This window comes from Sciurus vulgaris (genome assembly GCF_902686455.1).
Source record: "Sciurus vulgaris genome assembly, chromosome: 1".
Classification (NCBI taxonomy): Eukaryota; Metazoa; Chordata; class Mammalia; order Rodentia; family Sciuridae; genus Sciurus; species Sciurus vulgaris.
In genome coordinates, this window is record NC_136461.1 from 167,000,622 (window position 1) to 167,017,113 (window position 16,492).

Consider the following 16,492-nt stretch of genomic DNA (forward strand, 5'->3'; position numbering starts at 1 on the left):
TCTTGAGACAGGGTCTTGCTAAATTGACCAGGCTGGTCTCAAACTTGCGATCCTCCTGCCTCAGCCTCCTGAGTTGTGGGATCACAGGTGTGGGCCACCTCCTCTGGCTTATTTATTTTGGTTGCCAAGAAACACAAGCCAAAATATGTCAACAATCAATTGTGCATTCTATGATAAGAGAACACAATGAAAGGGGACCAAGGTGGAAAGAGATTGGGAAAGAAACAATGTATTATTGGAACCAATGTTACATTTTGATCTTAGCAACAAAATGTTACAAGTTAGTTTTAAGCAAATAACTTGAGTTCAAGGTATGAGGTTTCAATAATGCCTTAATAAAGCATCCAAAAAAAGAACCCCAGCTGTTCCCAACTTCCACATTCACAGAGTTACAAACCAACAGAGTCCGAACTGCATGGACAACTGTTGTATTAGATGTGATAAATTCTTTCTTTGGAGAAGAGAGCTCATGGAGACTTCAGAGAAGAAAGCTGCACCAGAAACTGAGAAGACCAACTGGACCATTTGGCATCCCTGCAGGAATCAGTCCAGAATCTTAGAGAAGATGGAGAGAAGGTGGCCTGGGCAAGGCCAGGCAAAACCAGGGAGCTCTTTATCTTGAACATCCCCAGAGTCCCAGGAATCAAATAGGGCCAGCCTCTCCATTCAGTACTTGATACATGAAGGACCAGTGAGAGAGGGGAAGACACTACTTGGGGTTTCTGGGAGAAAGGGGTTGAGGGTGGACAAGTCCAGAGTGGCTAAGTCAGAGGCTAGGAAGAAGCAAGCCTAGATGAAGGCTGTGTACCTCACACAGCAGCCCACAGAGTCTTCCCCCAGGCCTTGAGGTCATGCCATTATGATCCAGGCTTCCTTCTAGAGGAAGAAGGGTGACTGGCAATTAAGCAAATGGTAAGGCTCTGGGGACTTGGATATCTTCCCCCGCTACACCCTTTTCTGGTAGAGAAGAGAGCAGAGTCACTGGTCCCCAGAAGGGCAGAAAGCCAGGCTGATACTGTAATCTTAATTAAACAGTGAATGATACCAGCACAAGCTTCACATAAGACTCACACACAGGACCAAAGGACATCCAGCACAAAGGTTCCTTCCAGCCAGCCATGCCTGAACCCCACTTTCTTCCCCTAAACTAGCAGTGTTGTCAGATTCTTATAGCTATTTCCACAAGTAGGATTTTAGGCAACTCTTTATACCAATGTAGCACATTACATGCATTCTTCTGCTCCTTGCCTTTTCCACTTAACAATATATCTCAGGAATGATTACCTATCAGCATATATAAACTGATCAGAACAAGAAAAAAATTAATATTTTATGCTGAAGTCCTTTTTATCTCAATGATTAACTTTTATTAATGATTATTTTATTAAGCTCAATTGACAAAAGATGGAGGAAAAGTTTTTTTTAAATTCAATTCTGACAGATTTTATAACAAAACCACAAACCCCAGATTTGATTAAAGTTCAAAAAGTGAAAAGGATTGCCAACATGTTTTCAAGTAAAGTGACACTAGACAGAACAAAGCAAAGACCTTGAAATAATACAATCCTGATGAATCATGCCCCCAAAGCCTTTGTATGGGTAGATTGTTGTTGATGCCATTTCTTCCAATAACTTAAATTCCTTAAATGGAGGACAATTATCAGTGAGCAATTTAATAATGGAATTTAATATTGCCATTTAACACATAAGAGGTTATTACTTTACTTTTCCAATATAAGGCCTCAGTTTTAAAACACAAATTATGGTCCTTCAAATGATCATATTTAGTTTACTATCTGTTGATTATAACATATATGCAGACAATTTTCTGTTTAACTCAGCAATATTTTAACACATTTTTGATATTTTCATTCAAAGTAGATCTGAAAAGCATCATTGCGTGAAAAAGTACTTGGTCTCCAGACTAATGCTTTGGGTGTTCAATGAATGCATCCAGGGTCAAAGACCCTTTGAAATAACTGCTCCACCCCACCCCTCCCCGGGGTATGGAGCCCAGGGTCTGGGGCCTGCTGGTTTACAAGGACTGCCTCTGCTTTCATGGGTTTCTCCTTACATCCTTATTCCACCATCTCTCCTGTGCACAGTGTTAGAATTGAAAGAAGTTTTATAAATCATCCTACAAACCTAACTCCAATGGCTGAAATAAATAAAACATAAACCATAAGCAGCTCTAGTCAAACATAAAGCTAAGTGTCCAGAACCCAGTCTACCAGACCACTTTTTATTCTCCCACATAGCCAAAAGAGGCATCTCTAAGAGGAAAACAGAACAGTTTGAGATCCATTCATGGAACCAAAACACAGGAGAGAGCCAGGTCCCAGAGAGGTTAATAATAAGTCTTCCATGTAACAACCACTTTTTAAGAAACACCTATCACTTCACAGCCAAGTCACTATCCTCTGAAGGGAAGGTATCAGTTGGGACCACAAGAATCCTTGGGACTAAGTTATACAAATGGATTCGGAGGCTCTTCTCTCTAAAGACTGGGATTCTATGAACCTGTGTAGGGCAGGCAAACTGCCTCTTAAACACCAAAGCAATTCCAAAGCAATTCCCAAGTTCCAGCAAGCTAAGTGCACTTGACACTTAATCTGGGTTAACCCTTCCCCCTCTCTGAAACCACCTCTCTATCCAAACACTAATTATTTTTCCTTTGCAATGCCTCTTGTATTTGCCTCTTCCTTCTCATCCCACAAACCCAATCCTGGCCATTCTTCTGCAATTCCTAAAATCTAAATTGCTGCAACACCCCTCCTGTCTACCTTGGCCTCCAGGCCCTCCTCAGCCTCCAGTCATCTGAGCCATCCCAATTGGAACAAGTCTACAGTAACACAATTTTAACTGGATCCATGGTTTCTATTGGATCATCATTTCTATTAAGATTTTCTTTTGCAATCTGTTGTTCAAAAGAACTTCAACTAGAAAAATCAACTTAAAAAGCAACTTATTATAAAAGCAGATGAAAGGCCATGCATCCAATCTGGCCACCCTCCATGCCATTTCCTAGCCTGGAGAGGTCTCACAGGACAGCTTCTAAAACTTCTGGCTAAATCAGAAGATGAAGCTAAAATCAAATGCTTGATATGCAAGACACACATCTGGGCTTCTGTACTACCTTATAAATTACTATATCCCCATTACAATAGTTCTGTCTTAACAAATCCTACCTGTCTCAAGACAAATTTAAATTCCAATTCACTCCCACCTCTAAAATTCCATTTACTGTACCATTTAATTGGTTAAGTAATCAAGTCCCACCATCTTTGCAGCAATTTAATTTGTCCTGAATGGGCTTATGGCTCAGTGGGAATTGACCCTGCTATCTGCCCTGTGTCTCCACCTGGCACTCTGCTGTACACTAAGTAGGCATATACTTACTAAATATGTATCAATTTATTTCATATTCCCTCACAGGAGCAAACATTTTACTTTTCCTTCAGATACCAAAAAAGGTTTCTTTACCCGGACTGCAAAAATAGCGCGTAACTCTTTTTAAAAAGACAAAGAACATTTAATAGTTCCTTATTTTGTTGCTCTTCACTTCTGTTTTCCTCTGATATCTTGTACCTTTTCCCTTTAGCCAAGTCAAAGCTTAACTTGGACATGTCAGTGGAGACAGATCACATTTCTTCTCCCTTTAGACCTGCATGGACCTACCTACCATTTTTGAAACAAAAGGATGAGAAGTCATTGTCCACATTTGTTTCCCATCAGAGGTCAAATGTGGATCTCATTTCTAAATAAATCTATCCAGAGATGAGAAGGATAATATGTGACAGGTGGGCAAAGGAGCTGAGTAGTAAAGGACAATTCTTGGTTGATACATGATAAAAGTTACAGAACTGCAACAGTCACTTAAAAAGAACACTTTCACAGGAAAGAAGGATTACTATGTCAGTCTGATAAACACCACGGTTCCAGTCCCAGTATCATCTGCTGTTCTTCCCAGCTGTGTTTGCTCATCACTGTGTACATAACATATGCATAGACTCAGAAAATAAACTAGCAGTCTTTCATGACCTGTCTTATAGCTCACATCTTCCTCTATTTTGAGGTTAGGAAAAGAGGTATAGTTCTTCTAGTTTTAACCAGATCGACTAACCAACTTTCTAAGATGTACTTAAAGCACAACTTAGACCACAATGCTTATCACCACTGGGGGAATGAGTTCCCAATTTCTAATATTGCACTTGCCAAATCAAATGGAAATGCATTTGAACTGTTCTCTGAAATACTGCTGCGCCATTTCCCTGGCAACATTATACGCGGATACCAATTTAGGTACCATTATCTGTCTACTTTCTTAATATCATTAGGCTCTGACTTCCCATCCGAGTGTTACTAGACGAATTCCCTAAAAAGTCTAACTGAAAAGTTCTCCCAAATACTTTGTATAATTACTTCTTACAGCTAGTTCTCCCCACTAGTGCTCTTCTCCTCTTATTACCTAATCAGGTCTGGCTCCTCACTGCTCTGGCATTGTCCCCATTGTCATATTTTACTGACCACCTATCTCTTGAGTTTCTTTAGATAAACTTCCATTACATCTCCTGCTAATATTTTATCTAATGTAATAGCCAAATACCAACTAAGAACTCACTGCAATATACTTTAAAGACATTCTTCTTCGTGGCAAAGAATATCAATCTGTTCTCCTACTGAACTCTGAACACCCGTGCAACAAACTTCTATAGCCTATGGAGCAACAGTGACTCCTATGGCTTCTATTTCTAATAACAGATGAAAACATGACTGCCAAACCCTGCAATCACAGATGTCCCTAATAAACAAGTTTCCTGGATGATGATAAAGTGCTCACTTGATCAAACCAGAAGAATGTAATAACTCCTAACTTCCAAAGAAATTCAGCCTGGGTTCATTATTAACAATGTCATAAATTAGGATTAAATTTCTAATGTCTATGTTTTAATCTCCTATACCAATTTTATAAACTAAAGAAAAGTACAAAGTCAAGGTGCTAGTGGAAATAATTAAATTTTTAAATGTGCTCAGAAGTAACAGTAAACTTTCTTCAGATAAAGCAAAGGAAAAATTTTCAGGCTTTCTCTACTTAAGACCTGACTCCCAGCCAAATGACAAGGTACTTGTTCATTTAAATAAGCTGTTACCAGATTATTTCCCACAATGGCTTATAGAGGTCAGTTTCTAAAGTTTCCAAGTGACCCTGGGGAAGAGTGAATGGCTGATAGTCACAATCCATCTCAACCACCATGGCCACACTCCTACTGCCAGGACCCAGTTCATCATCATGTCCAGTAACTATGAGAAAAAAGCACAAAGACTGTTTTCCTTGAACAAAACCTAAGCTTTCTAGTTCCTCCTCCCTGCATAAACAAATTAATTCCTTCAACACCCATTTATGAACAAGGTATAGTAACAACTAAATTTCAGACAATCACTCAAGGTCCAGGATGGCTATGGAAGACTGTTTCCGTCTTCCCAGTGTACTCTCTACACAAGGAGAAGAGCGGACAGTGTTGCCCTATGCTGATCCATTCCCCAGATATATGAATAGATATTACCTCCTCAAACCTGTGATATAAAATATAAGTGCTGGGTTATTTCTCACTCTCCTAACCATGAGGAATGTCTAAACCATATCATATATAGACTCAAATATATGAGAGACTCCTCATCTTTCTCCTGAGGAATTCATTTGAGGGCTGGGACATACTTCAGTCTACACAGGAGGTCAGTGGCTGAGGTGAAAAGGGAATCCCCATTTGCATACCAGTTACAGGACTGCACGCCCAGAGGCCTTATTTTTATAATGCAGAGAGTGCTTTACACCATGCAACCACTTATGAACTATTTCTCTGGAGTAAAAATGGAGCAGAATCCCTATCTTCCTAAAAGGCTTCCAGGAAGTCAAAGTTGGTTGACTGAGAGATGCTAAGATTGAGATACAGAGTGACCTACTAGGGTAGGGCAAGCCAAAGGACACTGTTCCAGAGTGTGGGGTAGGTTTGAAGAAGGGAACAGATCAATTTCTCATGACTCAGTGCAATGAAGGATGGAGATATCCTGACAAGGGACCAGAGAGGCTTGGATTAGAAGGTATTGAGGAATAAAGGCTGATGCAGGATATGTGAGCTAACAGTGGACTCTTAGGTGGGAGGAAAGGAGGGGTTAAAAGAAAACAGCGGATGGGTAGATAATGGTTGCCATGGAGACTATCAAGCCAATTTTCAGAGAGTAGGGGTCCTAATTATTAGACCTCAGGCACAAAGTAGATCATTGATTTTAGAACAAGGAAACCTCAATTTTCTAAATTGGGGCAAAGGGGTAAGCCAAATAGTAACTATAGCCAGTTCTAGAGGATGGGCTGGAATTCTTTGACATTAAAAAAGTGAAATGCTGTTTTATCATTTACTTAAAATCTGTGACGAAAACACAAGTGAGGGTGAAGGCCAGGCTCACGGTAAGTCTATAACATTTATCAATTCCTTTCCTCTCTCCCAAGACCAACAACTATGTGGCAGCCCTTGAAAGTCCAGAGCACACTTAGAAATGATCTGTGCCCCAGGTGTTAAAAGATTAATGAAGCCAGTCAATCACATTCCCCAAGGCACTTAGGGGTGCTTAGAATTGTCCAGACACAATGGAAAAACTTCACATTGGTGCTCTTTGTACTCCTCTTCCACAAGATCTATATTCTAAAGGCCCTTTTCACCCAAATACTGATTTGCTTGAGAGAACTTGATCAATACAAAACCTACAAAAACAAATGACTGCTTTATTCCTTCATGAGTTACATTACCCAGGAAATCACATTTGGAATTAACAAAGCAAGGAATTCGAAGTTGGTATCTTTTGGTCCTTGAAAAATGTTGATGGTTGCAAGCAACAGTGATGGTTTTAAATGTTTTCAAAGAAGAGCCTCTCATGCCCTAAATACTGAAGAGGGGCCATTACTCCATCTGTGGTTCTGATGTAAGAAGACCCAGACATCATTGCATTAAGTATGGACATTTTGAAAAGTCCCATGAAGCTCTCTCCTGTCAGTGCCACATAAGATACTGTGGTTTTAGCACAAAACATCACAAGTGATGGAATTATGTCTGATAATAGCTTTCTTAACACTGATATGTAATTTAGTCTCTTCTTCAGAGCAGCCACAAACATGATGTTTACCAAGGAATATACCCATCTGATGCCCAGCACAACTGCCACATTGGACTGCTGTTTGGGCTTCAAACTGGAAATTACCTTCCTTAAGAGCATTGTTCTCCCACTGGTTATATACAGGTAATCACAAATATACAATACTATTCTTCAAACTAACTCTTATCTTGAGATGGTGTTTAACAAACATTGTGTTTGTTAATATTAAACATGTAAGTGTGTCACAGTGACTGCCTTCCTCTGGATCCATTCTTGAGGTATTCTGAGTTTATCTGTAAAGACTATGTCTAGCAATTCAAGTGTGAAGCCACAAGCTACAAAGTTAATTGATCCTAAGCAGTGATCAGGTCTCACCCTGGACAAATTACTTCAGCCACAAGTCAACCCAAGTGCAATCAAGGATTGAATCAATATTGAACCTTATCCAAATTTCATCAGTCTTCTTTCTCCCTTAATTTTCTATGCCCAGGTTTCACATGGATAGCACTGCCATTCACTTTCTTATTATAGGAACAAAGTATTATTTTATTGCGATTATTTAAGACATGTTAGGGTTTTTAATTAATATTAGATGATTTTAAAAGAACATGTCTTTCCTAGAAATGTCACTAGCAAAATGCATCTAATTTTTCTCTAATGTGGTGCTTTCCCTGTCCATAAAACTTATTTGATTAGCAGTACTATAGAAGCTAACGCTTTTGTATGCAGGCACTCAAGCATAATTTAATCATTTTATTTAAGCATGAAAAAAATTATTCTGAAAGCCCTGTTAGGTAAAATATCCCTGATTAGTTTAAACTTACATTTGCAGGTATATTAAAGGTGAAATAAATCACAGAATGCTCAGTATGCAAAGGAATAGTGTTAACTTTGTTACAATAGCCAGCAGTAAGTTAAAAATTGTAGTATTAGAGAATGTAAGGAATAACTGTTTTATTTTAAATAAATGCATTTAGAAAGGTTACTTTAAAATAAATTTTGTTTTGTGCAAATCCTCTTTATATTACCAAGACTTTCACCTATGGAAACCTTTTTTATAGTCAAACAAGATGAGGTCCTAATTGCATAATACCATTTATCTGCTGAGGATAAAAGTGCCAACAAATGAAAATGCACATTAGGCAAGAGATTGTCAGAATAGAAAATTGGGTTTTTTTATTTTTTATTTTTTTGTTTTTTTGTTTTTAAATAACCCACTCGCATTAACAAAAGACTGCAGTAGCTTCCAAATTATAGGTTGTTATTTTTAGTGGAAGTAGTTCAATATTCATATTGGAGCAGATGTAGCAGTTTAACAAAACAGCTCTTCAAATCCTGCACAAATTGAAAACAGGAAAACTGATTGCATTTTCTCTTATCACTTTCCTTTTCTGAATTGACACTTTTGGCCTTCTGAAAATTTACACATGGCTTTCATCTCAACAGCACCTGCTGATCAAATAGAAACCTAACATTTTCATGAAAATGGTATAAAGGGCCAGTTTTGTTCTAAACACTGTAAAGGGTATCAGTTGCTACTTGGTGGCAACAATTGCTGTGTATAAGTCATATTCATAATAGTTTTATGCTTTCATTAAACTTTCAAAAATTTGTTAGGTTCCTCCTGGATTTTTTTTAATATTCACTTTTTGTATGGTTCAAATTTCTTTGACTCAATCTGCCTGATACTTAATTTTATTGTGTAAAGACTATGCAAAATGTGTAAACCAGTAGATTATACTAGGAAGATAACAAAAACTCAGTATTTTGTCTGCATCTGCTTGGAATACACACATATTTATCTATACATATCACTAAGCACATGAGTGTAAAATACATGCATCCCATTCATTTCATATTCTACCCAACAAAAGAAAACTGGAAACAAGAAGTCAGAATCAGGCCCTATTTTTGAAGGAACCCTACATGTTCTTTTATCAGATATAGATGTAACAGGAGCTTCCCCAAACTGGGGAAGAATGGATGTCACCCAAGCACAAGCTGGTCATCTAACTGAAATGAATGACCACTTGCAATTACTATCTCCCCAGAGAGTAAAGGTAAATCTTGAAAATGGGTATTCTCTTTCTGTAAAATAGGCATGGATGCTAGCTACCTTGCTTCTCCGATTTTTAAATAAAAGTGCTCCGCATATTTTTATGTAACATCCAGTTCTGGGTAAAATTAATGATGTTCCTAAGACATGCTGTCAGCTTCTTAGCCAAAAAAACCTCTACCCCTTCTCCCCTTCTGAAGGATTCCAAGCTGTCCTTTCCTATTCTGCCTGGGTGATAAGGTAACCTGAAGGCAGAAATGACATACAGTAATATATGTGCCACTCTGACCAGTTGGGCTGTGAATTTCAGTGTTTCATCATGCTCACTGAGGCAACAGCAAACCTGAAATGTCAATATGTTCAGTCAATGGAAGTAAAATAATGGGACTCTATTGTCTTACCCAATCGATCTGCTGCTGTCAACAAGGAAACATGCCCCTCTGGCTTTAAACAAATTTTAATTAGGCTTTTAGTTACTGGATCATATCTATCTACCTATGAAAACACCTAGCTTGACAATGTTTAGGAGGCAATCATTGTCTACTTTTATTCCTTTTAAGAATCTTTTAAAGTTGATATTATAATTTTCTGAAATACATTCATGAGTCAAAAACATTTTTCTTCTTTTCTTAAACTGAATCGCAGCCAAAAAAATGTCATGGTTCTTATTCAAAAACCAAATCTACCTAACAGACTTAGATTGATTTATTTTTCTCTGTAGCCAGAGTTGACCCATACTATACAATCAACAAATTCCATATTAAAAGTAGGCTTCATTTGCCTACCACATCACTGGAGGACCGTTAACATCAATACATCAGCAGTTCAAAACAAGTCACACAAAACCAAACATTAATGACCAATCCCCAAAGCCTCTACCCTCTTCACTCAGTTTGATCAATCCTACAGGGAAGGGGTAATGAAACTCCTTGAAAATAAGGTAGATGCTTGGCGCTGAGAAAGACGGGGTGAGAGTGAAGAGGAAACAAGACATTTTCAGTCATTCAAATCGCACCTAAGTTCCTGAGCCCTTCCGTCTCCCACCAGAAGGGAGAGAGTTTCACCTTAAAATAAAAATGAACTAATCAAGTTGTTAAGCAGTTCTTTCTCTCCCTCTCCATCTAAAGGCTTCAGCGTCCAGTCAATAAATAATCTATTGTTCCCCCTTTATCGAGTCTCTTTAAACCTATTCAGACTGGCAAAACTAAACCCAATTAAAGATAAGGCCCTCCGGTAATCTCACCTCGGTGAGTCCTGTCTGGATAGCAGAGGTGATGGGAGATAGCGTCAAGGCCAGGGCTGATGCCTCCTCCTCACCCCGCACAACAAAAGGCAGATTTCTCTTTCTCCCTCTGCTAATCTTTAAATGTAAATTCTCTCCGCCAGCTAAGAGGAGCGACAGATAACATGTTACATCTTCACTTCTCCTGGTCTTATCGACTTCTGAATCATTTGGAAAGGGAGAGAGGGAGCGGGCAGAGCCGCCTCCCCGCGCCCCCCTCGCTCGCGGCCACCCCCTCCTCCGCGCGCCTCCCCCGTTCACGGAGATTACCTTCTGGCAAAGGAGCGCGCGAGAGGCGGCCGCGGCCGAGGCGGCACCCAGACCGCGGCTTTGTATTCATTAAACACACATCGGAGCTTATCAGAAGTAAAAGGCTTGTCAGGATGGCACATTGTGTGTGAGTGAGTGTGTGAGCGCAGGAGGGAGAGGAGAGAAGCCAACGTGCATCAGGGTGATTACAATATCAGCAGGGCCCAGATGGAGGCAGGAAAATAAACAGAGGGTGCGTGTGAGACAGAGCGGGAGAGGGAGGAAAAGTGGGAGAGAGAGAGAGAGAGAGAGAGAGAGAGAAGAGAGACACAGGCAGGAGGGGAGAAACCATAAGGGATGAGGGGGCGGGGGTTCAGGCCCCACGATGGGGCTGGAAAGTGGGGGACAACTACCCTAAGGCTGGCTGGGGGTCAAAGCCAGGGCTGGGGGTCGCTTGCACGCCCAAATCTGTCCCTACCTCCAAGAAAAAGGGGGAAATCCAGACCAGACAACTGCATTTCCAAAATGTGAATATTTTGGAGGTTCTGTCAAGGTCAGAGGGATCAAAAGCATTCTTTGGGCAGTGTAACAATGACATCTTCACCATTTCACCTCCATCCAAATAGCCACAATTTGCAAAACCAACCTAGTGAGTCCACAGAGCAGTCCTTCAGCCTTGCAGACCAACCTCCAGTTGGGGATTCCTGTCCCTTTCTCTGCTGTCCTAGATACCCTAAATTCCAGTCCCCACACACCCACACATAGGAGATGGGCACAGGCAGATATAAAATAGCTCCTTTCCATGGGCTTTAATGGGTCCCAGCTGAAGACTCATGCAGCCAGTATCATTGGGATAAGAAGGACCACTTGTGATTGGTAGCTACAGGTGACTCTGAGACACCTGCTCCACCTCCAGAAATTGTGTTGGGGGAGGGGTTCCTTATGTGTACATCTGAAAGTCTATTTTGGAGGTGGGAATTTGAAATTGAGGCAATCAATCTTGGTTTGAGCTGCCTCACAGCTCTTCACCCACCCAGAGCCAGAGAATCAATCAGAGAACAAGTAGGGGCTAATGTTCCTCCATCAGACCAGAGTTCACCCTCCTCTCCAGCAGGGTCAGGAGGGAGATACACCTGAGTAGTCCCTTGGGAGCCCCTTTTCACTTTTAAATGCACCCATCAGACAATCTAAACATCTGATCAGATCCTTAATGGAGTGCAGATAATGCAGCAAAGGAGGTTCTTTTATTGGGGGAAGGGGGGCATTTGGTTGTGTTGTGTTTCAAGGCACTGAAGCCTGGTTAAGAAGCTCTCGCTGCAGTGTGGAAAGTGAGTTCAAAATAAAAGAGCCAATAAACTATATAATTTTTCATGGCCCACACTGTGGCCCCAGCTGCTGTGAAACCTGGAGTCATAAAATAGTTTGTGCATGAGATCTCAGTAGAAAGGGACAAAACAGGGCGGGGTGGGGCCGGGAGGAATAAGGCCAATGAGTCCAGAAGAATATGGAAGAGCAAGAGAACTAACAATAACCTTTTCAGGGAGACAAATTTTAAGAGGACCTTTAAAAAATGAGAAGGCATTGTTTAATCAAGTACTTTCCCTCCAAATCACTTAGCAAAAAAAAAAAAAAAAAAAAAAAAACTGTTTTATGTGTAGTGCCCCCACCTTCCCTCCAAGCTCCTACCCCAAGGAAAGAATCAAGGGATATTTGATAGGTAACACAAAGTGAAGAAAGCTGGGCATGGTGGGGGAAGGGCATGTGTGAAAATCTTGTCATGCAATGAATGTCAGATAAAAAGGGGTCTGCTACAATCCTCCAGTAATCCAATAAAGTGGAAAACCTTGTGGTATCACTGAGACGAGAACAAGGTAATATTTCTCCATAAATCTTCAAGGAGTGACCAGGTTCAATAGTTACAGAAGGGTGCAAAGGTAGGAAGTGAACCACTTGGCAGTCTACATTACAAAATCAAGTGAGCTCTAAATGGGTGAAAATCTGTCATCCCTTCATGTTTTTAATTTAACAACAGATTTCTGGAGTATCATTTTAGCTCTCATAAAAGGTCCCCTTTCACCTTTCACTCTAGCTGTTACAGAAAACTGCATTCAGAATAACCAGAAGCAACCACACAGACCCTCCCCTTTTTCTCATTTTAGTTAGATCAGTTTGGGCACAGACTACATACAAGCACCTAAAATTCCAATGAAACTCTAGAAGGAAAAAAATGCAACTTACCCACTGATTTTTCCATTACATGCTCTTAAGAAATGCTATTTTTGAAAATAAAATGCACGAGTATTGCTTTCAAACCCAGAAGACTTAAATTTTTATTTAAAAGGCATCTCAAACACTAGGCATGAAGAAAATTGTGCAAACACTAATCTGCCAATGTTCTTATTTTGTAAAGGTATAGTATTTCTATTACCTTGTTTGTTCATTGACTTTTGGCTCAGTTATAAAAAAGATCAACCAGTTGTCTAATGGAAGAATCCATGACACTCTTCCAAAGCAAACACTTTACTTCAAGGCTTTCAATTAAAAAAAAAAAAAATCAAGAAGTATAATCACAGAATAAGAGTATAACAGAAAGTGGTGTCTATAATCACAGCTGTCTTAAAGTCCAGACTAGAGACTGGAAATCTTAATTTCAACTAGTTCTTTTCTTAATAATAGGTTACCTTCCTATAAAAGCAAGGAGTCCATCTGCCCCAGGCAGATAAGTTTTGAAGCATTAATTCAGATAAAAATCTAGCATTTTCTTTCTTTCTTTGAGTATGTGAATTCTAGTGTGCTATAATGTGAGAATTCCAACATATGACCATTATGGCATAATATCTCATTGCTCAGCTTGTCATTATTTCATTTGTAATTCTTATGTTAATTATGTTCATAATTACTATAAACAGATGTGGTAGACATTCATGTGACCTTTTATTGCAGAATGCATTCCTCACTCATTTTGCTTTAATTTCTCATGTACATGAAGCTGAAATGCAGAAGAAAGAAAAAGGCTTTCTAATTTTCTAATGTTTTAAATGTAAAAGTTAAAGCAAAACCTACCTCTACTTCATCTGCATTTCAGAATATCAAAATATTCTTAACGTTTAAGCTGCTTTACAGCACATTTCTAAATTGCACACTGAACCTCATTGCTGCTTACTAAATTGTAGCTCTAGATGCCAAACAAAGGCTAGCATCCATCTCTAAGTTGTTTGTCTTTTTTTTTTTTTATATAGCAAAGGTTAATGCAGCAGAATTGTGCTTCAAAACCAAGTGCCTAGCAGCTACATAGCGATTTATTCACTCATAACTCAACCATCATCCTCTTTACATAAAACACATTTACAATAAAATCAGTATGGATTTCATTAGCTGAAAACCTCCTCGAATTTCATTTCTTTGGCCCTAATCTATAATTAGTGTGGACAGACAGGTGCAAACCCTTCTCTTCTACAGATGGCTACTGGAAATGGTGCAAAGTAGCTCCTTCTGTTTAAACAACACAGAGATAACCTGCTCTGTCTTATCATTTACAATTACCTCCATTAAACTGAACTAATGTTTGCTTTAATAAAATGTTCACTGTTCTTTAAACATTATTTAGGAACTCTTATATTAATGACTGTAAAAAAAAAAAGTGAAGTTGGAAGGTGTCCCTTTAGATAATAATAAATAGCTTACTCTGGATAAAGGTCCCCATTGATGGATAATACTGAGGTTCACAAAGGTTTTTAGTTGATTTAACATTGGTTAGTTACTTCATATAAATAATGTCAAATATAAATTTGAAAAGAGCATTCAGGTGACAAATATAATTTTGCATGCAAAACTGTGAGAAACTTAACATTTTTCCTGAAGTTTAGAAGTATGAAAGGTTCAAATTTTGAGTATGGATTTTGAGCTGTTATTGCTAAATATGTAACTCTTAAAGTTCTAGGTAGTTTTGAAAGAATATTTATGTTAACCTAATTTTATATATTTAATAATAGATTATTCTTACAATTGAATGAGTTCATTCTTTTAAGGCACATTAAAGAATTAACTATGAATCGAAGTGTACTCTGAAAGCACATGGTTAAAAATAACTCCATTCCATAATAAATAACTTCAATAAAGCCAGAGCTTACTTCTCCCTGCTTCTGCTATCAATAAAGCCTGTGGATCACTATATGATGAATAAGATACCCATAAAATAAAGAATCTTTAAATGCCCAAACAGCAACAAATAAATAGCCTTTCTCACTGAACTTACATAACTTACAGTAATAGGCTCCAGTAAAATGCAACTGACTCAGTTTTTTTTTTCACATGCAAATCCTGCAGGTGCCAATTTTTCAGACTGCTTTGCTATGAAGGGCTATGTTGCCTGCATAAAACCTCAATGAGGAAGGCTTTGCATTCAGTGCCTGTCAGCTGATGTTCATATCAAAGAAGTGAGAAACAGGATTTGACAGTGAAGAATGTCCTAAACTGACAACCACTGACCAGCATTCCTATTGGAAGCATTTCTTTCTCCTGATCCCTTTTCAGTGTGTAAGAAAAAAAAAGGGGGGGGGGTCTAAGCTTCTATATTACAATAAAATAAATTATAATGGCACCTTACATTTGTGTAGTTCTTTGCTATTTATGAAATACTCTTTTATCAGAAAATATTTAAACCAACACCTCAATAGGAGAGCTTATCATCAAATACTAACACCAAGAGCAATAGTTTACTTCTCTCAGAAATAATCGTGAAAGTATTAAAAAAAAAAAAAAAAGGCGCATTCCTGTAGCTGAAATGTTACCGTCCTACTATTTCAAACAACTTGGAATTTCATAGTGCAGTTTGCATTGTACTGTGGGCAGAATACTTCTTGTTCAGAAGGTCTTTTGAAAGCTTTTAAAATCAAATTATTAGCAGGTATTAGTGGGTCAAAGAGACTTAGTATAAAGGAAAATATCATTTCAAAGACTTCTGGTCTGTTTTGAGTTGTCCAAATATTAGAGAGAGGAAGAAGAAGAAAAGAAGAAGAAGGAGGAGGAGGAGGAGGAGGAGGAGGAGGAGGAGGAGGAGGAGGAGGAGGAGGAAGAGGAGGAGGAGGAGGAGGAGGAGGAGGAGAAGGAGGAGGAGGGAGGAGGAGGAGAAACAGTTTTCCACACACTGCTTTTATTAGGTATGAACTGGACACTGGAGAAACTACACACTGAAATTCTCCCACACAACATTTAGCTTTTCAAATAAAGTAACTGCTGTTCAAATGGTTTATAACTACATTATTAATGCTTACACAAAAATATTTAATATAAAATTCTTCCATTGTCTAATCTTAAATTCATTTTTTGTGTATCCAAAATGAACCTGACTCCTTGGTTATTTTATTGGAATTCTGTTTTTTGAAAGAATTAATAACAAATGCTAAATATAGCACAAGAAAGGATAGATTTCAACTCCTTCAACATCCATTCTGGCTAGGGGGGGGAAAAAAAAAGCCTGGATCAAACTATGATTCTCTGATTAACACTGGGTGAGGTAGTCAGAGCACTCTAAAAAGGTAAAAGTAAAGAGAAAGAAGAAAATGAAATCATTGAACTCTACCTCAACCGTCTGACAGCAACCATAATGTTAAAACTAGACTAAAGGATAAACGTGGGGAAAATGCATTGAATTATGAATTTGCTTCTGTTTATACACATCACAACTGAAAGAAACACCCAAATATGGGCAAAGATGGTTTAAGAAACAATGATGTTTGTTGATCTTTTCTAAAGAATTG

At 38.7% G+C, this 16,492-nt stretch overlaps 1 protein-coding gene across 1 annotated transcript in view; it reads right to left on the minus strand.

Annotated features, from left to right (window-relative positions):
• RUNX1T1 (RUNX1 partner transcriptional co-repressor 1) overlaps nucleotides 1–15,762 on the minus strand; it is a 134,316-nt gene extending 118,554 nt beyond the window's left edge. The window contains 2 exon segments of the mRNA XM_079138287.1: nucleotides 10,755–10,788; nucleotides 10,790–15,762. Of these exon segments, the coding sequence (XP_078994413.1) occupies nucleotides 10,755–10,788; nucleotides 10,790–10,876 (121 nt within the window). The 5' untranslated portion in view covers nucleotides 10,877–15,762.
• Nucleotides 15,763–16,492: the final 730 nt, after the last annotated feature.